The sequence below is a fragment of the Panthera uncia genome, chromosome F1 (assembly GCF_023721935.1).
Source record: "Panthera uncia isolate 11264 chromosome F1, Puncia_PCG_1.0, whole genome shotgun sequence".
NCBI lineage: Eukaryota > Metazoa > Chordata > Mammalia > Carnivora > Felidae > Panthera > Panthera uncia.
This window is the reverse complement of record NC_064813.1, coordinates 35,522,565-35,545,234: the sequence shown is the minus strand read 5'-3', so window position 1 is coordinate 35,545,234 and position 22,670 is coordinate 35,522,565. Positions and strand designations below refer to the sequence as shown.

General features: G+C 34.0%; 1 protein-coding gene across 4 annotated transcripts in view; it reads left to right on the top strand.

The window, feature by feature from the left end:
- Nucleotides 1-22,670, top strand: part of DENND1B (DENN domain containing 1B) — a 255,997-nt gene that overhangs the window by 201,954 nt on the left and 31,373 nt on the right. For all 4 annotated transcript variants that reach the window (XM_049634299.1, XM_049634300.1, XM_049634301.1 and 1 more), the window contains 3 exons: nt 12,105-12,195; nt 19,249-19,289; nt 20,233-20,301. In XM_049634299.1, the coding sequence (XP_049490256.1) occupies nt 12,105-12,195; nt 19,249-19,289; nt 20,233-20,301 (201 nt within the window). The remainder of the gene's footprint in view (nt 1-12,104; nt 12,196-19,248; nt 19,290-20,232; nt 20,302-22,670) is intronic.

The following is a 22,670-nucleotide window of genomic DNA, read 5'->3' as shown; positions in this document are numbered from 1 at the left end:
AATAACTTTCTGTATACTCAGTACTTAATTTCAGATACTAATTTATAACACGTATTTCAAAATTCATTGTGTAATAATTCTAAAAATTTAAATTAGAAATTTATCATGGGGGCGCCTGGGTGGCGCAGTCGGTTGGGTGTCCGACTTCAGCCAGGTCACGATCTCGCGGTCTGTGAGTTCGAGCCCCGCGTCGGGCTCTGGGCTGATGGCTCGGAGCCTGGAGCCTGTTTCCGATTCTGTGTCTCCCTCTCTCTCTGCCCCTCCCCCGTTCATGCTCTGTCTCTCTCTGTCCCAAAAATAAATAAAAAACGTTGAAAAAAAAAATTAAAAAAAAAAAAAAAAAAGAAATTTATCATGTAATGGCAAAACACTAGATGGTTATGTAGTTATTTATTTATTCAACCAACATTTATTTGGTAAGTACTATTTGAAAGTCCACTTGCCATGTGATGGTTAGTTTTTTCATATTTGTTATAGATTTTAAAACAATTGACACATTTCCCTAAGGTATTATTGTACACAGAAAAATTGTAACTTTATGGTGGAGAAGCCCAGCAGACCCCACCTTAACCAGATGATCAAGGTTAATGTCACCAGCAGTAGTAACATAAATTGACATTATGAACTCCCTGATGAGAGTCACTGTGGATACAATCACCCCTATGGTATTCTTGCCAAAATATATAACCTCCATCTAATAATAAGTGTACATCAGATAAGCCCACATTGAGGAGCATTCTACAGTATGATTGGGCAGTACTCTCCAAAAGTGTCTAGATCCAAAGAAAGACTGATGAACCACAACTGGAAAAGACTGGATTAGATCCTGGAATAAAAAGAAGACCGTTTTAGAAAAACCACTGTAACCTAAGTATAGTCTGTAGATTATTTAGTAGTAGTATAACTACTGTAACTATGTCAATTTCTTGCTTTTGATAAATGTGCCATGGTTATATAAGATGTTATCATTAGGGGAAGTTGAGTGAAGTTTATGTGGGAACTCTCCATTCTGTTTTTGCATTCCTGTAAACCTAAAACTATTTCAAAATAAAAATTTTAAACAGATTCTTAAAAAAAATGCCAATAGGACACTCACATTAAGGTATCTTAATATTTTCTTAACAGAGTCTCTTTCATGTCACTATTATTATCCTTTGTGTTACGGTTTCTCCTGAAAGGATAGCTTTTGTTACAGGTATAATGAAAAGAATCCTTGCTCTATTCCTCTTTAATGTACCTTTCTTGTATACGTATTTTTGTATTTGTGATATACTTTCTATTTTTTCCCTCCTTTTTTTCTAGGCTATTTCTTCAGTGTCCTTTAGAGTCACAGTTATCTCCCACCTCTCCCCTAATGTTATAGTCCCCTCTTTATCCTTAGACGTCTCAGATATCTCCCTGGGGGTTCTTATGTAAGACCACACTGCATTAATTACCTTTATGTGATAAGTCCCCAGCACATCTTTATCACAGAGTCACTGTGTGTAGTCACATAAATGTAAATACATGTGTGTGTTTGCCTAGTATATATCTTCATGATTATGTGTATATACATATACATACTCACACCCATACATACACATACCTCACCCATATACATACTTACATCTGTACATGTACACACATACATGTCCCTCCTGCATCCTTTCTTTTGGGAACTAGTGCTACCGTGTTGCCTAAACCAGATAATGAGGAGTGTTCTTTTCCCATGTGTTCACTGCTGACCTTTCTTGCATCCAGTTTCCAGTTGTTTACTATGTTCCATTGATTGATCTTTCTAAATATTGCTTAGATTGTTTTATTCTCTCATTTCAATGTCAATGACTTATGTTGGATAACTGATAACTGTTTTTAGCCACCGTAAGCTATCCTCCATTCTATATTAACAATTGTTCTTTCTGAAAAGCAAATCTTGTCTTTTTCCTATTATATTTAGGATAAAGTTCAAACCCCTAGCCTGGCACACAAAATCCTTCTTCCCCTTTTGTCTGGAATACCTGTCCAGATGCCTTTGCTACAGCCATTCTAAGTGATTTACTATTAGGTCTCTGAAAACGATTTCATGTCTTCATGAACAGCCCACATTGAGGGGCATTCTACAATACGATTGAGCACTACTCTCCAGAAGTGTATAGATCACCAGCGGCAAGGAAAGACTGATGAGTTACAAATGGAAAAGATAAGATTAGAGCCTGGGAATAAAACAAGACATTAGTAGAAAAACCAGTGTAACCTGAATACAGTCTGAGGATTATTTAATAGCACTATATCTATGTTAATTTCTTACTTCTGAAAAAAAAATAACTTGGATTGTAATAGATGCTTAACAAAGAGCGGGAGAGTAAAGGACAGTAATTATGAAGAAATGAAAATAACATTTGTTGAACCTGATCTATGAACTTAGATTGTAATCCAGGTTAATTTGTTTGGCTTTCTCGAGTTGTAAGCTCTGTAAAGACAAGGATCATTGTTTTTATCCTAATATTTAATACATGATAGACATTAATATTGTCAAATAAATAAAAACTGTTGAGTGACTCCTTGTTATAAGGGATATGAAAATGTCTTGACAGTTTTGATGGAAGAGCTTATAAAATTGATTGTAATGACGCTAATTTAGGGATAATACAAAACTTGTAGGAGTCAAGTGTTACTGTCAAATAACTGTCAAGTTACTGTCAAGTGTTACCGAATGGTGTCTGTAACTTAAACGTGGAGTCACATAACGGTGTAGGGTGTAGAAATGAAAATTCAGTGACATCCAGTGTACTCTGTATACTTTGTGTTATGGCCCACTTTCTCTGACTTACAAGATGTTGAATACAAGGAGTGAGTCAAAGGGTGCCTGGGTGCTCAGTGGGTTAAGCGTCTGACTTTGGCTCAGGTCATGATCTCATGGTTTGTGAGTTCGAGCCCCACGTCGGGCTCTGTGCTGACAGCTCAGAGCCTGGAGCCTGCTTCAGATTGTGTGTCTCCCTCTCTCTCTCTGCCTCTCCCCCACTCACATTCTGTCTCTCACTCTCTCAAAAATAAATAAACATTAAAAAATTTTTAAAAAGGAGTGAGTCAAAAGCCATGTCTTCCTTTTATGTCACCTAGCGATTTTGGAAGATTTTAGAAAGCTTTTAATGTAAGTAATAGAATCCTATGAATTTCTACATCCTTAAAGGAAGCATGAAGGTACTTATGTATGGTATGTAATCTATAGCTAAGATCAACATATGCATTACTACTAAAGATTCAATAGGTTTGGAGTATTTGGAAACATTTGATATGTGAATTGTTGGGAGATGGTAATTGTATGATGCACTTATTTCATAACATGAAAAAATAATAAAACAATGTGGCATAGGAAAGATATGGAGACTTACTATCGGGAGGAAGAAATACACAAGGGGAGATAGCTTATCAGGACAAGGTATATATATACCTTTTTTTTTTAGCATCCTTTGCTAACTTATTTCAATTAGTATTTTAAAAAGTGTTTCTCTAAATGGGGTCTCAAATGATCAGCATCAGTTTACCAATACAAATGGATATTCTTGAGTCTCATCTTCAAAATGTCTGGTTCAAGATGCCTGGATTAAAACCCAGGAATCTACATTATTAATGAGGTGCCATAACAATATATACACTAAAGTTTTGGAAACAGTCATCTAATTATTCTGTATTCTCTCAAGTCAGCAGTATAACTTGAGTGTCTACTATATTTGAGGTAGTGTTCTGGGTGTTAAGATACATTGGAGAACAAGGAAAAATAGAATTATCTGACTTTATGAATCTTTTATTTTTAGTAGGTAGAGGACAAACAATAGATAAATTATGTGGAGTGTTCAAAGATGATTAAGTACTATGGAAAAGTAAATAGAACAGGAAGGGGGGTCCTATTGGGGGTTAGGGTGGAATTTAAAATAGTGTAGATTTTCATGGAATATGTGGCATTTGAACAACTACCTGAAAGGTGGTCAAAGATAGAAGCCGAGAGGAAGATTTGGAAAGCTGTTGCTGTAATCTTGGTGAGAAGTGATGGCATTTAAGAACTGGCTCAGGAAAGAGGATAACAGCTGAAGTCAGATTATGGATCCACTTTGAAGATAAAGTCAGTGGATATTCTGAAAGATTTAATATGAAATGCGAGAAAGAAGACTCCCAGGTGTTTCCATGATTTCTTGTCTAAGAAACTGGTAGAATAGCTGTCATTCTACTGAAATGGGGAAGATTATGGGCAGGAAATATTTTGGTTAGAAGAATGAGTTGAGTTTGGGCCATATTAAGCTTGAGATGTCTATTAGACATCCAACTAGGATATTGGTTAGCAAATGGATAAGTAAGGCAGAGGAGAAAATTATACTAGAGATAGAAATTTGGGCGTCATCAGCATGGAGAGAACTTAAAGTCATTAGACTGGAGACCAAGTGAAATTATCAAAAGAGTGGCTATAAAGAGAAATGGCAAGAGGCCCATGGACTGGAAAATAGCAGAAGGCAATGGTGAAGGAGGCCAAGGGAGAGTGAGTGATCAGTGATGTAGGAGAGAATTCAGAGCAGTAGAGAAAGAATACCAAAGAAGAAGGGATCAACATTGTCAAAGTCTTGTGACAAGTGAATAAAAATAAGGATCTGGAATTGACCAGTGAATTCAGTAATGTGGAGACCGGATGACCTCAGCAAGCGCAAGTTTGTTGAAATGGTGAGGCAGAAATTGTGGCTGAAGTATGGGAGAAGAAGTGAAGATAAAAATACTCACAGCTCTTTTGAGATTTACTGTAAAGCGCAATGCAGAAATGGGCATGGCCAGAGAAGTAAATGGGGTCAAGAGGAGAAATAACGTGTGTGGAGCCTGGTGGGATGATCTGGTAGATACAGAAAGCTATATTCGGGAAAACGGAAAAATTGTTAGTGGAGTTGGTCGTTGTGAGGAGCAGTTACTTCATGCACAGCAGGACAGAAGGCACAGACAGGGAGAGGACGAGACGAAGGGGCTGGGCACATGTGCTGCTTGGAGCTTGCAGAATTTCTCTCTTAATGGCTTCAGTTTGTTTGTTTGTTTGTTTGTTTTTCTTACAGGTAATTAGGAAGCACGATCAGCTGAGAGGGAATGGGAGAAGTGGTTGGGTATTTAAGGAGGGAGAAAATACGAAGTCAGAGAGTGAATGGACTCGAGAAAAAACAGAATTGTCTGGCATCATTCAGAGCACGTTGGAAATGGCAGGTTGTGACTTTAAAATGAGAGTGGTCATCATGGTTGTCTGGATTTTCTCTCAATACCCAGAGCTTCCTACAGACCTACTGATTACATGCGTGCTCCTGCACCAGGGCGTTATTTATGCCGGTGGCTCCCTTTTCCTGGGATCGTCTTCTCCCATAAACTATGTGGCCTACTTCCTCACTGCTTTCAAGTCTTGACTCAGATGTCACCTTCATCATAATATCTGCCCTGACCACACTGTTTAAAATTGGAAGTTCCTTGCCCCAAACTCCCCAACCTTCCTTATACAATTCTATCTTACTGTCCGACATTCATCACCTTCTAACACGCTACGTAATGTATTACCTTTTTTTATTTCATGCTTTCACTCCCCTTCTCCCCCACTAAATATTTAAGCATCACAAAAGATTTTTTTGTTATTGAATTATAATTGACATACAATATTAGTTGCAGATGCGCAAGATAGAGATTCAGTATTTTTATATATTGTGAAATGATAATGATAGGTCTAGTCCCCATCTGTCCCCATACAGAGTCATTACAATACTATTGACTATATTCTCTATGCTGTTCTTTACATCCTTGTGACTTATTTGATTACTGGAAGTTTGTACTGAATCCCTTTACCTGTCTCACCCATGCTCCCACCCCCTTTTCCTCTGGCAGCAAGCAGTTTGTTCTCTGTATCTGTGAGTCTGTGTCTGTTTTGCTTTGTTTTGTTCATCTGTTTTGCTTTTTTAGATTCCGCATATAAGTGAAATCATACAGCACTTGTCTTTCTCTTATTTCACCTAGCACAATACCCTCTAGGTCTGTCCATGTTGCAACAAATAGCCATATTTCATACATTTTATGGCTGAGTAATATTCTGTTGTATATATACACACTACATCTTCTTTATCCATTCATCTATCAATGGACACCTAGGTCGCTTTCATATCTTGGCTGTTGTCATAATGAATATAGGGGTACATACATCTTTTTGAATTAGTGTTTTCATTTTCTTTGAATAAATACCCAAAAATATTTCTTTCAGTAAATATCCAGAATTGCTGGACAGTGTGGTAGTTCTGTTGTTAATTTTTTTGAGGAACCTCCATACTGTTAGCGGCTGTACCAATTTGTATTCCCACCCACAGAGCACAAGGGTTTCCTTTCATCCACATCCTCACCGACACTTCTTGTTTCTTGGGTTTTTTTTTTTTTTTTGATAATAGACATTTTGACAGTTTTGAAATATCTTGTTTTGATGTTCATTTCCCTGATGATTCATAATACTGAGCATCTTTTCAGATACCTATTGTCCATCTGCATTTCTTCTTTGTAAAAATGTCTATTCCGGTCCTCTGCCCATTTTAAAAAACATTTTTTTTTGTTATTGAGTTGTATGAGATCTTTATATAATTTGGGTATCAGTCTTTTATCTGTTAATATCATATGCTAATATCTTCTTCCATTCCATAGGTTGTCTTTCAATTTGTTGATGGTTTCCTTCATTGTGCAAAAGATTCTTGGTTTGACATAGTCCTGTTTGTTGATTTTTGCTTTTATTGCCCTTGCCTGAGGAGACATACAGGCCTATCTCAAGAAACCAGAAAGTCTCAAATTAAACAATCTAAGTTTAAAGGAACTAGAAAAAAGAACAAAGTCCAAAGTTAGTAGAGGGAAGGAAATAATAAAGATCAGAGAAGAAATAAATGAAAATAAAGACTTTAAAAAAAACATTAGAAAAGATCAATGAAACTAAGACCTGGTTCTTTGAAAGGATAAATGAAATACTAACCTTCAGTAGGCTCATCAAGAAAAAAAGAGAGCTCACGAGGGCTTGAATTTTTGTCTTTTTTTTTTTCATTTCTGTATTTCAGGCATCTAGAAAAGTACCTGGCCTGTAGTAAACATTGAATTATATTGAATTAATGATTGAATTAATTAATGGTATTGAATGATATTGAATTAATTATATTGAATTGAATGATTAAATTAATTAATTCTATGGTCTGGTGGTTATGAAGTTTAACTGACTTTATTTTGTTGCAAATTATTTAAAGCCTATCCGTTGATACATCCTAGAGGATACTGTTGTTCCATTAATGTTGTTTTAAATTATCAGTTCTAATAATAAATTGCACTGAATGGGTTTTTTATACTCTTCAAAGTGTTTTCCTGTTCATTATACCATGGTAGTGTAATTTAGTATTTTTACAGTTTTATTTACCTAATATTTGAAATGGAATAAAAATAACAGTTTATTTCTGTTTCCTCATGTGCTTAATTCTCTAGGTTTAGCTCTAAACTGACCCACCTTATTCCCATTTGTTGTCACAGTTTGTGTTTATATATAGCTACTAACCGAATGCCTTGCATCTAGCAGGTGTCTATAGATATCTGTTGACTTAATTTATTGTAACACTTTAGTGTAGTTTTCACTAACCTGTCAAGGTTTACTGAGCATTTATAAGAAGAAATATTTAAATTAGACTACTTATTCTTTTTTAGCCCTAAAGCATTATATAGAAGAGAGATTTTAAAGATCCGCTAGAAATGAATGTATTTGAAGCATAATTTTTTACTGTATGTAAATGTTTTCTCTAAATTGCTAAAGATTTCTGACTCATTAAAAATGTATTTTTCTCTAGCTCTCAAGCCTTTATTATACTGGTTATCTTACATTTGTGCCCAAGAAGAGTTTCTCATATGAGATAAATTTTGAAATATGTTAATTTTTCCTCCAGGCTGAAAAAGGAATTGGGGAGTATAGATTTGTTTACTGGGATGCTCCAGTGCCTCTGCTGCTTTGCTTCAGTAACAAGACTGTCACGTTAGCACAAAAAACAGCACTTCATTCCCACTTCCCCAGCTTGGTAAAGAATTGCACCACCGACCCTCTCTCCCCAGAACAGTGGTTTTTTTGAGCTCCTTTAAAGTCAAAATCTTTAAAAATCATATAAGAATATTAAAATTTAATTATTGTCATCCTCAGAGTGTTGATGGATTGATGGCAATTAAATATTTATGTAACATATGTCTAGACCACTAAAGGCATTTAGAACACTGACCGATTAATAGCATAACTTGTTTTGGATTTTTAGATTAAATGCCAGAAATGCACGGACTGGTGAAGAATTAAAGACCTGTGAAAAGCATACAATTTGTCTCATAGAGGAAAGATACATTGTCTACTGGCCATATATTTAAGTTTACTGTGTGAATCTGATCAGAACATATTCTTTATATATACATCAGATTCACAGACTATATATATAGTTATATATATTTGTATATAGAAACATATATATATATATATATATTTGTAAAGAAGCTTACCACTAAGTCTACTCTTTATATTTTGTTGCATTTTTTTAACGTTTATTTATTTTTGAGACAGAGACAGAGCATGAACGGGAGAGGGCAGAGAGAGAGGGAGACACAGAATCGGAAGCAGTCTCCAGGCTCTGAGCCATCAGCTCAGAGCCTGACGCGGGGCTCGAACTCATGGACCACGAGATCGTGACCTGAACTGAAGTCGGCCGCTTAACCGACTGACCACCCAGGCGCCCCTATTTTGTTGCATTTTTAAAACCTTTATTTTATATTGAATTGTATTTTAAAAATCAATGTGGTGAATGTCCATTTTCATTTAACAATATTATTCACTGAAGCCCACTTAAGACAATAGATAATTTCTTTAAATGGACTTAATTTCATATTAAGATGGTTATTTGAAGGTCAGAACATTTTGAAAAAGCTTAGCAATTACAGTATCACAAAGAGTAGCAGGAAGTAGTTTTGCTACTTAAAACATTTATCTTATAACCTGTCACACTACTTTAAGATTGGGTCGTAAGGGGACACCCGGGTGGTTCAGTTAAGTGTCGGACTCTTGATTTGGCTCAGGTCATGATCTGAGTTGAGCCCCGCATTGGGCTCTCTGCTGTCAGCATGGAACCTGCTTCGGATCCTTTCTGTCTCTCACTCTGCCCTTTCCCTGATCTCTCTCTCTCTCTCCCTCTCTCTCTCTCTCTCAAAAATAAACATTAAAAAAAAAAAGATTGTGTCCTAAGGACTAATAAAATTCTTGCAATTATTGATGATTTGGAGGGAATATTATTACTGATCTTGATAATTATGTATATCCTTATTTTAATAAATTTTATCTACTTATAATTTATAAGAAAATTGTGGAATCTGTGCTATGGAATTATGTCTATGATTTTTTTGAGATTTCCAATTATGTTATTTATGATTTGGTGTGATTATTTAGCATGTTTAGTTTCAGGTTTTAATTTTCACTTCTGGAATGAAAAGCAAAATATTAAGATTTATGTAAAAAGCATCATCTTAATGCAAACTCTTAAATTCCTTTAAAAATCTACTTGCAACCTAATGTTATGTTTTATCTGTGGCACTTTCATTGTTATTAACAGTGTTACTTGTCATTACTTGCAATTCCAAACCAATTCTTCCAAAACTAACAATTACAAAGATACGTGTTTACTATTATATGGGTAACTACTAGCCAAGCGACAGTTTACAGCACATTATAGAGTCATAACTTTCCAACAGATAATATTTTTTAGTTCAAAATTACTTCTCTGCAAAGTAGCTAAAAATGCTCTTATCGTTTTTTACTTACTATGAAATCCTCCAGAGTTACTAGAACGGAGTTACCATGGACCCACTCCACTTGAGAAAAAAGAAAAAAGGTGTTATTGGTTATTGAATTAAAAATAGAAAAAGGAATTTAGAGAACTGTTGCCTTCAGCATTTTTCTCCATTAATACCACTTCTCAGCTTACTCCTCGGTGTCTGCATTTGGGTGTACATATATAGAATATATACTACAAAATCCATCTATTTTAAAAACAAACATTTTCATGAAAGATAAGTGTCTGTCACTGACAGGATTGTTTGCAGAGTCAGTGATAACACGTGGCATTTTACCAAGTGATTAATTTTTATTGGCTCGATTCACGAGTTCAGTAACACGAGGTAGTTACTCATGCTCGAAAATGCATAATCAGTAAATAGTTTGGGGATTTATCTCTTTTTAGACGATGAACTGTTCCACTCAAACTAAAATGGATGGATTATTTCTAGTAAACATAAAAATGAAAACCTTTTAAAAAGTCTTGTAGTCTTAATCTTTTAAAGCAAATTAAGTCCCTTAAAAGGATGTCTTACTTTGTGCCATTCGTCAGTAATGTATTACTTAAAATTTATCATTTTGCTTCACCTTATTTTTTTCACAACGATACTTAGTCCATCAAATTAGACCACTATAGTTTGATTTATAATGTTATGTTGAAAATCTGTGAAAGTCAAATTTTGCAAGCATTTTAAACCACTTTATTTTCAAATTAACCATTTATTATATGTAGCCGTACATTGTTACCACCTTTTATCTCAAGATAGAATGAAATGCATGATTCTATATGTTGTAATTAGTTACCTTTAAAATCGTGTAAATATAGGACTGTTCACAATGTTTTGGTATACTTCAGTCTTTCAGCAGACATTCATTTCAAGCTATATGTTAAGCATTTGGCAGATATTAAAGATACACACATGAAACAGACAGTGATCCTGTACTCAGGAAACTCAGAAATTAATAGTGATTGAAAGGTGATGGTGGTCGTGGGAAAAATGGATTTTAGTATTTAACATTTATTCTGTGCCTGCAGTCTGGGTACTTTGTATCGTTTCATTTAACCCTTACAAAACACTAGAAGATATTTATTATTATTCCCATTTTATAGAGGGGAAACAGAGACTCAGAGACAAGTTTCCCAAGATCATAAAGCTAGTAAGTGGCAGAGATGTGATGTAAGCTTTTCATTCTCCAAACTCCATGTTCATATTTGTTTATACTATCGGAAATTTTTTGAACGCCAAGCATAACGAGACTAAAAATGGGTAATCTGTGGTACCTAGCTCTCAAAATTTTCTAATTTTTATGAAAGCAATTTATACTAAAAAAAAAAAAAAGCTATGACTATATATCCTTTTAGGCTATGTCTATTTAAACCCATCTTGCCACCTCTTGGGTCAAAATTAATCTGTAATAATATAAAAGTAGTTAAACCACATTTTGAACTGGAAACTGTTGATTCATTTGTGTCTTAATTTTGGTCTGTAAGAGATTTCTGTTCCAAAGTCTTTTAACTGGTGTAACTTACTGCTATTAAATAGTTAAACCATTAAATGTTAAATTGCTGCCTGAGGAAAACTGTATTGCTCTATATAACTCCATTAGTTTTGTTCATTTAAATAGAAAACTGTATTTTTTTTAAACTAGAACAGAGTGTGAGAATTTTTTAAACGTCAAGGTACTTTATTTTAATTTGACTAAATTTAAAATTTTCAGGATAAAAAAAAATTGTAGCCAGGATTAATTCCAGCATGAAAACGAACATTTTATATCAGTCTCCAAATCTTCAAGTCTATGCTTCAGACATCATTTAAATCTTTCTTATGGTTACCCTTTGTGTCTTATGCAAGGGAGGCTTAAAGATACTTTACCTTCATTATGAATGGAGAAACCTCAAAACATTTGTAATATTTTTTTATAATCCAAGAAAGAGAAATTTCAGATGCCATAGATCAACAAAATAGAAAGTAACCAAATGCCAGTAAATAGTACATTCTTTTTCTTATTAATGAAGTAAGAGTCTGTACTGTACATTTTTTATTTAATAAATTAGCTGTTATTTATTAAGTGCCTGCTATTTCAATGTTTGAGAGTTTTCTTGTCACGTACATGTAGATGTGTGTATACATGTACATATATGTGCATATTTTATATTTATGAGTGTCTGATATGAATCTTTTGATATAAGTAAAAATTTAATCCTATGAAGAAAGTGAAAATTAACATATTTGACACTTTTTGATTTCAGTTTATTGATGGTCGACTGGCAAAATTAAATGCAGGACGGGGTTTCTCTGATGTATTTGAAGAGGAAATCACTTCAGGTGGCTTTTGTGGAGGTAAAGACTAGTTTCAGTATGATTATCCATTTTCTGAGTAGCGATTGCCTTGACTTTTGCTCCTGTATCTGATACAATCTACTTCCTAAACAGTTGTATTTTCTTAAACATATAATGTTTTAGATACATTTTTTTCATCTTATAAGAACTGTGGTATTAACTTATTTCATTATTCAAGGTGTTAAGATGGTCTCATGAATTGGTAGTTGTTTTCTTGGATAATCTCTTAATAGTAGTAGAACGAAATGTCACTGAAATGAAATTAGTTTATATCTTCCTTCAGTATTCTCCGCTAAAAAACCCACAGTGCTGGCTAATACTAAGTAAGAATTAAAGACCTGAGATCATAGTTGAAATATTAGATTGTAATATAATAGAAAACAAAAGATTTGAATACCACAGCTGCTTTTACATTTTAAGTGAGTGTGTTGTTATAGAAGCCTTTACCTTTTTTTTGCTTTGCAGAACACTGCAGCATGAGGAAAAGACTTTTCAGTTTACCATCCCATGTGCTTACACTTGTCACTGTAAAAAGTGCTCACTAACAAATGGAAGGCGTCGTATTATTTTGTATGTGTGAAACATAAGTTAGGTGATATTGCATTTTTATTTAATATAATGAAACTTAATATAATTAGTTACACTATTTGATATGTAAGTATTCAAACAACGTTGTAATTTCTAGGCAGTTAATGACTTACGAACTGGTACTTTGTACGTGATTGCTCCGGTATATAGTCCTGACTCTGGCAGAGAATTTTGCTGGAGTCCTTGAAATGTCATATGCATTCATTCAGCCAGTATTTGTGCTAAGTATTTACTATGTGCTAGGCACTGTTCTAGATAACAGGGTGAACCAAACAAACAACAATCTCTGGTGTGTTCATTTTCAGCTGGCATAATAGTAATTTTTTCTATTTATTTGTACAAGGTTTAATTTGGGAAAAAAATGTCTTTATGTGTGAATAAATAGTTGCTAGAATTGAGAAATAAAACATGAAAAGACATAGTAATAAGTACTCATCTACACATTTGCCAAAATGTGATTTTATTCTCAAATAAGATTTATTTTTGCTCCATAAAAATACACAAAACATTGAGATAACTTGTTCGTGAAGAGAGGTCCAAATGAACTAAGCATATGGATCCTCCTCTGGTGTAAGTACAGCATTTCATTGAAAGCATTTAGCTTTGGGAAAAACTTAGTTTACTTGACTCAGCAAGTCAACCAAGTGTGGAATCATTCAGCTCCTTGCTTTCCTCAGCTCATGGGTAAAAATTTAGCTTCAATGGAACTTTTGTGTTAAAATAAGGCTTTTTTACTTTTCAACTCAGACAAGCAAAATATTGTCAGCTCATGGACAAATTGCTTGAGGCATCTATTCAGTATTTATATAACTGCTGTCTCATTATTTTTATGACCCGTGGGGCTAGTATCTTCTATGGAATTGAAGATGACATCTTGTGACAGTAATGGGTAGAACTATGATCGTTTTGTATAGTTAAATTCTGTAGTCTTAACCATTGGTCCAGATTCCTCTGTAATAGAATAGAATAGAAGGTAGATGGGTTTTCTGGTGTGAGAGGGGTTACTAACATTGTTCAATAAAGGGCTTATGGTTTAAAAAGAATGGAACATTGATCGCCAGCTGGCATCTGACTTAGAGACTGCTATATTTTCAGTACAATTTCATGCCAACCACTTTATTGTCCCTCCTTAAAATTAAAAAGGTTTTGAACACTTACTTTAGTTTGGTGGGAGGGTGGGCAATACTGATTCAAAAGGAAAGCGTAGTTCAACAAATATTAATTTCAATGTGTACAGCAAGAAAGTATATTAAAAATTGTGCCTAGCTATTAAGTATTATTTTTAATTATTATATTTTAGGTTATTATTTTAGAGATACAGAGAGCTTATTTTTAGTATAAAATAAAGCACAATTTATTAGGACTTGAAATAAAAATGTGAATAATCTAATAAAAATTAGTAATGTTCTTATAAACGATGATATATATATGAAAGAACATTAGACATTTGTCATGTAGACTGCATTTGTAAGAAATAAGATGTCTTTATCATGATATTGAACTATTTTTCAAAGAAGTAAATGGTTATAACTGCCGCTTCTCTCATAGTAATAATTATAATTGTTCCTACTTACTGAATATTAATATGTGACAGAATCTCTTACAAGAGCTCTACAAACTTGATCTCATTTAATCCTCACAGCACCTACGAAATAGTTTGATTACCTATCCCTGTTTTTATGAGGGCACTTATCTCAGTAATTTGCTCAAGGTCACACAGCTAGTAGTGCTAGGATCTGAACTCAACATGTATCTGTCTGGCTTCCAAGCTCTTGCTTTAATAACTATAATATATTGCTTTCTTATGATAGGAGATCTTCTTAATTAGAAGACACTCAGTAAACAAGAGTAGTAGTCAAGACTTCTCTACTGTGATTGGATAAAAGTAAAATTCCTGTCTCTTGATTATCTGTTGAAGATTTTTGAAACATAAAGCCCTAAGAAAGATCACCGTAAGAGAAATCGACATTCATTAAAGCTGAAGAAAAAATTATGTTCCTTTAAGCAAAAATAGTTAGGGAATTTCAGAGAAGCATCTAATTTCTCCCCTTTCTGTGTCATTGCAACGGCTAGTTGCATGCTAGTATATGTGGTTGTGATAAAGTTAATATGAGCGTGGTGGAACCGTGTAATTATTGAATTACACATTCAATCTAGATTCACATTGAATCTAGAACTGTGGTTAAAGACTGAAATGCACACAGATTTCCAAAATCTGTTTGCTATCCTGTGAGTCCCTGTGGTCAGGACTGTGAAGAAATCCCTGTTACTCCCAATTGTTTTTCATGAGACCTTTGTAGAACACTCAACCTTAAGAGGAAAGTAATGTAAATATCAGGAAGTATGTAAAGGGAAGAGTATCCATGGAGGCTAAAAGGTAATAAAAGGGGACATAAGTAGAGCAGAGGATGCAGTAAACACAGATATTGGTCTATGAAAGAGTAGCTAAGGAATACTGAGTAGTTAAGAACATGGAGGTGGTTTTTTGTATTTTTTTTTTTCATTTAAAATAAGGCTAGTTTTGGGGCGCCTGAGTGGCTCAGTCGGTTGAGTGTCCGACTTCGGCTCAGGTCACGATCTCGCGGTTCGTGAGTTCGAGCCCCGCGTCGGGCTCTGGGCTGATGGCTCAGAGCCTGGAGCCTACTTCCGGTTCTGTGTCTCCCTCTCTCTCTGCCCCTCCCCCGTTCATGCTCTGTCTCTCTCTGTCCCAAAAATAAATAAACGTTAAAAAAAAATTTTTTTTAAATAAATAAATAAAATAAGGCTAGTTTTTAAATCCCCTTCCAATTATTTAAACTTAAAAAAATAGAAATATTTTCAGATTGATTTTATATAGAAGCATGTAGTTATTCTTCATTAGTAGCATTTGTCTCTTAATTACTTTCTGATATATTTCTGATCAGTCTTTTATTTGTATAGTAGTATTTCTTTTTCTTTTCTTTTTTTTTTTTTTTTTTTACTGACTAAGGCATCAGAGGAATTTGAAGAGATGGTAGGTGATCTTCAGTTTTAGTGACATTTTCCAGGCTTCACTGAACAATTTAGGTCAATTTATATACTTTTTGAACAGTAACTACAAATTACTAGAATTCAAACAAATACATTTGAAGATGAAGTCTTTGCACAAGGGGGAAACAAAGATATTTTGTCCTTGAGTGTGAGAAAATCACTTGTATGATGAATGAGAACAATGTTAAGAATTTCCTCAATAACACTTATTATTTCCATAATCCATTTACTTTAATGGAAAGACTCAGAGAGTTTTCTGGCATTCACATTAATTTTTTTGAGAAGAAAAACAGCCTCAAAAACATTTTTAAAGAATAATGTGTCTGTCTCATAAATTTTGTAGAAATAGAAGCTTTCAATCTGAAAGGCACTAAATTTAAAGAAACAAATATCATAATTTTTTTTAATGTTTTATTTATTTATTTTTGGGAGAGAGGGCAACAGACACGCAAGAAGGGGAGGAGTAGAGAGAGAATCCAAAGCAGCCTCCAGGTTCTGAGAAGAGCCCAACATCAGGCTTGAACTCATAAACCATGAGATCGTGACGTGAGCCGAAGTCAGACACTTAAGTGACTGAGCCACCCAGGCGCCCCTCTTTTTAAAAATTTTAAATAGGAGTACCTAAATTGTACCACATGTTTCCCTACCATTTTAAGTAGTTTATTTGGGGGCTTCCTGTTTTCCCCATGCATATAATTCTGGATTATTATTGGTGATTCTGTCAACTGTTTCTTTTCAAAGTATCAGCTTTGAGCAGCCCCTTTTCCTTTCTAGTGTAATTACTTTGAACTGATACAGAAGAAATCTCATATATCTTCAGTTTTATCATATTTTATTTAGCAGTCTAAGAGGTAGAATTTCTGGGCTAAAGGACTATTTAACCAGGAATTCAAATACCCGGATTCTTATTATTCCTCAGTTGCTATCTTTGTGACCTAGGGCCACCTCAGAACCTTCAGTTTCCTCATTTGGCGAGTTATTGCAATAAAACTTGTATGTATGGTGTGTCTGTGATATGCTAGGTACTATACTAAGTAACATTGTAGCAACCAGGTTAAGGACTGGTCCCAAATAGCATAGTTTACAAAGATACAGTGGACTTGAGCCCCCTGATCTATTGGACTCCTCATTGAACTGTGCTTGGAATGTGCTGCTTAAGACACTACCTGCTTTGCCTATTTTAGAGTACAAAAACACAGCTCAAATAAGGTAATGTACGTAAAAACATTTAGTGGCCTGTGAAGAGCTGAATATGAGCTATTTTTATTCCTCACAACTCTAAATAAGATACTCTTCTCTAACTGCGCTGAAGTTTTCTGCTAGCTATTTTCTTTGTAGTTTGGAGCCTTTAAAAAATTGTTTTCTGGATGACAAGTATTCCAAAATGCTAAATAGTTATCACATAGAAGTTAGTGTTTTCTTTCCACTTTCTTAAATTCATTTTGGGAAGAGAATGAAAATAAAACTCTTCCCAGAATACTATAAGTGATAACCAGCCCTTAAATGTGTGATTTCTACCCAACCATTTATAGTAGAGAAGTTAAAAATATATGAACTGATGAGAACTTTGAATAGGTAAGCGTATATGAACAATCTGGATATAGTTATATTGTTTACTTTTTTTGTTAATAAAATCTCCTTAGAAATAAATACAATACAAATACAATAACTTGAATTTTTGTCATTTTGCAAGTGAAATATGATTTCAGAAAAATTGTTCAGGCCAAATACCACCTGGAACTCATAGGTTTTGAACAGTGCACATTTCACTTACACAGGCTATTTTAAGTAGACACTTTTCGCTATAATCATTTCACAAAATTAGAAAAAAAATATTTTGCCATATGTTTTCTTCCAGTTAAGTGCCGTGCTGAGTCGTAAGCGATGTTTTTAGCAATGGGGGTTGTTTCTTGATTTTTTTTTTTTAAGTAGAGAAAGATTTTTAATTACAGGAGTAATTTTAGAGCTGAACACATTTTGCCTGATGTTGGTTAGGAATGCAAAGAGAACAGCTGGAAATAAATTCTTGGGCTGGAATCATTCTGCCTCTGTTTTATGACAGCAAGGTAATGAATTTTTTAAAAGGACACAACTATACACAAGTGGAGAACATGTATGGTGACAGATTTAACTAGATTGATTGTGGTGATCATTTCCCAATGTATCGAATCATTATGCTCTATATCTGAAGCTGATATAATGTTATATCTAAGTTATACCTCCATTAAAAAAAGAAGAGACCTTAATCTGTTTTAGGGATTCTTTGTACCAGATAGTCTTTGAATAGCCATGTTTTTTAAGCATTTAAATGAAGAAGGTACATGAAATCTAAGTCAGTTGATATATATAAACATTACTTGAGATTGTGTTCTTTTTTTTGCCTTCTAATACCATTTTATTGATTAAATTACTGTACTTGGAACCAAATATATGATTGCTAGGTTTTTAGAACTGGTTTTAAGGAGTCCACCTGTGATGAGCACCAAGTGTTGTACAGAAGTGTTGAATCACTATATTGTACACCTGAAACTACTATTACACTGTATGTTAACTAACTGGAATTTGAATAAAAATTTTTGAAAAAAGAATTGGTCAGCATTTGAACTTTCTAATAACCACAATGCCCTGTAGACTAAAACCTTCGTTTGTTTTATATTTCCTTGGGTACTATATTTTCAATCTTGGATTTACAACTAGAGAGTATCTACAGAACTATGACTGTAGTTTAATTGCATTAAAGTAAAATTTGCTATCAATTAATGTTATTTAAAAACTATAGAATATTTTGTCTTCAAGGTTCTTTGCATTTTTTTAAAACAATGTTTATTTATTTATTCTGAGAGACAAAGAGAGGGAGAAAGATTAAGAATCTCAAGCAGGCTCTGTGCTGTCAGCACAGAGCTCAACGTGGGGCTTGAACTCCTGAACCATGAGATCATGACGTGAGCTGAAACCAAGAGTTGGTTGCTCAACCAACTGAGCCACCCAGTCACCCCTGGTTTTTTGCATTTTTTAATTCCTTTTTAGTTTTTTCTTTCTCTGTGCACTTGCAATATTATTTTTAAGTGAACCTAATTGCATAAAAGAGGCAAACTTTTTAAAGACAACATAGACATAACACACAAAATATGGTATAAAAGACATAGGAACCTTGGATTTTAAAAGAGACAGCATATTTTTCCTCTCTGAATACAGCATTAAAACGAAAGAAGATAGAGTGTTTTGACATATTACCTTCATATGTGACTAAAGAAAACTGGGTCTATTCTTGGAAATGCTAATTACCGTGTTTCTAAGAATTAGAGCAGTTTATTCTACAATACTATTGCCTTTTTCACAACATTGCAGATAAACAAAATTTGTTAAAATCCTGGAAGTATTAGTTCTTGATGAATTTTAGTTGATGGATATATTTTAGATCGAATAGTCCTGACATCTTATTTTTATATATTCCAGGGAACCCGAGGTCATATCAACAGTGGGTGCATACAGTCAAGGTAATGATAACCCTCCACCACTACTTCTTCCTTCACTCAAAATATATGGAGAAATGTTCACTAAAAGGATGCTGCTTATACTTATGCTATTTATTAGCAATACTTAAAATGTTTGTGTATTTTGTCACATTTTAAATATTTTTATTTTACGCTATTATAGTTTGATATTCATAATTTTAAAATGGAAAGCTTTTGTTCAGAGATAAATGGCTTGTTTTGAAAATCAAGATGTTTTTTGTCACTTTATATTATATCCTAGAACAAAGGAATTAGAAGGAGAAATAGGATTTGAAAGGAGTTTTATCATTTCTGGTAATGTATTTTGTTAATACGATTTTATTAAATGTAAAACTCACCTCCAGAGATTTAGACTGTATTGCCCAACCTTAAAACAGTTGATAAACTGAGTGTATTTCTTTTTTTTTTTAATGTTTATTTATTCTTGATGGAGAGAGACAGACAGACAGACAGACAGAATCTGAATCGGGCTCCAGGCTCTGAGCTGTCAGCACAGAGCCTGATGCGCTCGAACTCATGAACCGCGAGATCATGACCTGAACCAAAGTCGGATGCTTAACAGACTGAGCCACCCTGGTGCCCAGATTATATTTCTTTCTTATCAAGTTTTAACTACATACCTATGATGGGTCCTATTGCTCTAGTCTGCCTAAACTGCAAAGATGAAATGATTTTTAAATCATGTATTATACCAACTAAAGGAATGGAGTAGAGGGTTTACATTTTATCTGAAATGACCATATATGGTATATGAAAGCTTGAAAAGACTAAATCTGAAGTAACTTCTATAGGTCTTTGTTTAATTTGTAAGTAAACCTCTTTTTCTGTGCTATTAATAATGCTTTGTTTTCAGGTTAATCTGGTTTTAAAAATTTTGGAAATACGTCTTTTTGTTTTGTTTGTTTGTTTGTTTGTTTGTTTGCAGAGAGGAGGTGCACTGTTTAACACAGCAATGACCAAAGCAACTCCAGCTGTACGGACAGCATATAAATTTGTAAGTTTTCTTATTGATAAAATTTTGCATTTTCCTAGCTAACAGACACGTAAATCTAGAATACCTCCCATTTTTTTTCTTTCTTTAAAAAAAATGTTTTTTTAGTGTTTATTTGATTTTGAGAGAGAGAGAGAGAGAGAGACAGAGCATGAGTGGGGGTGGGGGGGAGGGCAGAGATATTGGGAGACACAGAATCCGAAGCAGGTTCCAGGCTCTGAGCAGTCAGACCAGAACCTGACGCGGGGCTCAAACCCACAAACTGTGAAATCGTGACCTGAGCCGAAGTCAGATACTTAACCAACTGAGCCACTGAGGGACCCCCCATTTTTTCTCTATAAAAAACTTTTTAAAAAATTTGTGGAGTTAATATTGATCAAAGTGAATTCAGTTATTGAAATTATTGTGTAGAAAGGATATTCCCTTCATGTAATTTAAAACCAATTCTTCATTTTATTTCAAAGCAATCAGGAAAGTTGTGCACTCAAATTGCAACAGTCCCTAATGAAGTGCCATTTTTAGAGATTTGACTTTTTAATTTATTGACATATTTTAAATTCTCATTGTATACTGAGGTTCAAATAGAAAAAAAAAAAAACAAACAGAAAATTAGGGTAAGTTCTTTTCCCTCAAAGATGCTTGACTCTCCATAATTAAAATTCTTCAGTGATTCTCCATGGCTTATAATAAAATAAAAACAGCTGTATCAATAGCAATAACAATAAACAATTAATAAAATTAAAATCTCTTTAATATGTTAACTAAGACCCTCAAGACCTAACCCCTTTTGTGTCCTGTTTCAATTCACCCCAATTCCCCGAGCTTACCCTCTCTCTCCAGATCCTGAGTACTCCTCATTTCATGAATGCAAGATTTTCTCTTCTGCCTCTGTTCTTACACAATCCATTTCCACTACTTGGGACATTTATTTCTGGGTTTTGTCCACCGAGGAAACACTAATTCATCCTATAAGACTTAGTTTAGGCATTGGTTGTTTCCCTGAGAAAACATTTTCCAACCCCACATTCACAGGGTTTATATACCTCCCAGGTCCTCATAAGACCTTCAGACATACCTCTGTTTCAGCACAGGTTTTCCTGTGGGCATCTTCATCTCTAATATTAGACTAGAGCTACTTGAGGTAGGAGCTAGTAGATTCGTATTCAATGAAGTAATTTTTTAAATGCCACAGGTCATGTATATTTCATATTTCTAAAAAATATTCAGGGCAGTAGTTTTGATTTTATAAGAATTTATCTTCAAATGCTTTCTCAGTAAAGGAAATGATATGATTGAATTAGTAATGGAATAATGTATTTTAATAAGCGTAGAACTTATATTCTTGCTGTGATGTACAATTATGACAAATATGTGTAGCCACCATTATTGTTGAAAAAAAGTCAATTTCAAAGATTACATTTTATAGTAGCACAGCTAACCTACAGAGTTGATTCAAAAATATGGTGCCAAGATTCTGAACTCTTTGAAGCCTTATCATAAAAATAAAAGTAGGAAGGTTTCATCATTTTGCCTTGGAAACATCAGCCTCTGCCTTTTGGTTGATTGTTTCATGGCTTTTCTGGAAAACCTCTCTGTGTATATCACTCTATTTCACTATAATACTGGTGGTTTGATTTATATATAGTTTTGAAGAGATTTTAATTTTTTACAGTGAAGTAGCACTTGGCTGCCATGTGAAACATCAGACTAGCCTTGTTTTTCACATTCATTTAAGATTCTAAAAAAGGTTTCCCAGTCAAGTGCCCTTCATTTAATTCCTTGAGCAAACACTTGAAGTTTTTCCTCAGGCTCAGAGAAAATGTATTGTATTATTTTGCTAAGTATGTGTTTCTCTCCTTAATTTCACTCATATTTTCCCACAAAAACCCAGAAATAAAGCAAACATATTTAAAACTTCATTCATTATTCATATTTCTATCTTTCTAATCGGTTTTTTATTTTTTTGCTGAGAACGCTCTTCTGCAGAAGAGTCAAATGTTTCCAGATTAAAAATTGTGCTCTCTGAAAGATTATTCCCTAAATTGATTTCAGGCAATTTAAGGTCTTCAGAATATACCTAATCACTTTCCTTTATTTATCTTATGATCTTGTGATCATGTTGTACATGAATCAAGAAGTCAAAGAGATTTGGGACAAGAAAGCCAATTTGTGACTTTCATAGTTGTATCTAAAACTCATCTTTCCAGGCTGCTCATATTCTGAATATGAACTCTTGAAATTCCTCCTTTGACCACAAATTACTATGAACAAAACTCCCAATCTCTCTTGTATGGGTTTCACAGAATTTATTTACTTGTGTTTCTATAGATAGTAAAGTTTTAAAAAAGGAACCGTGTTTTAAACTTTCATTC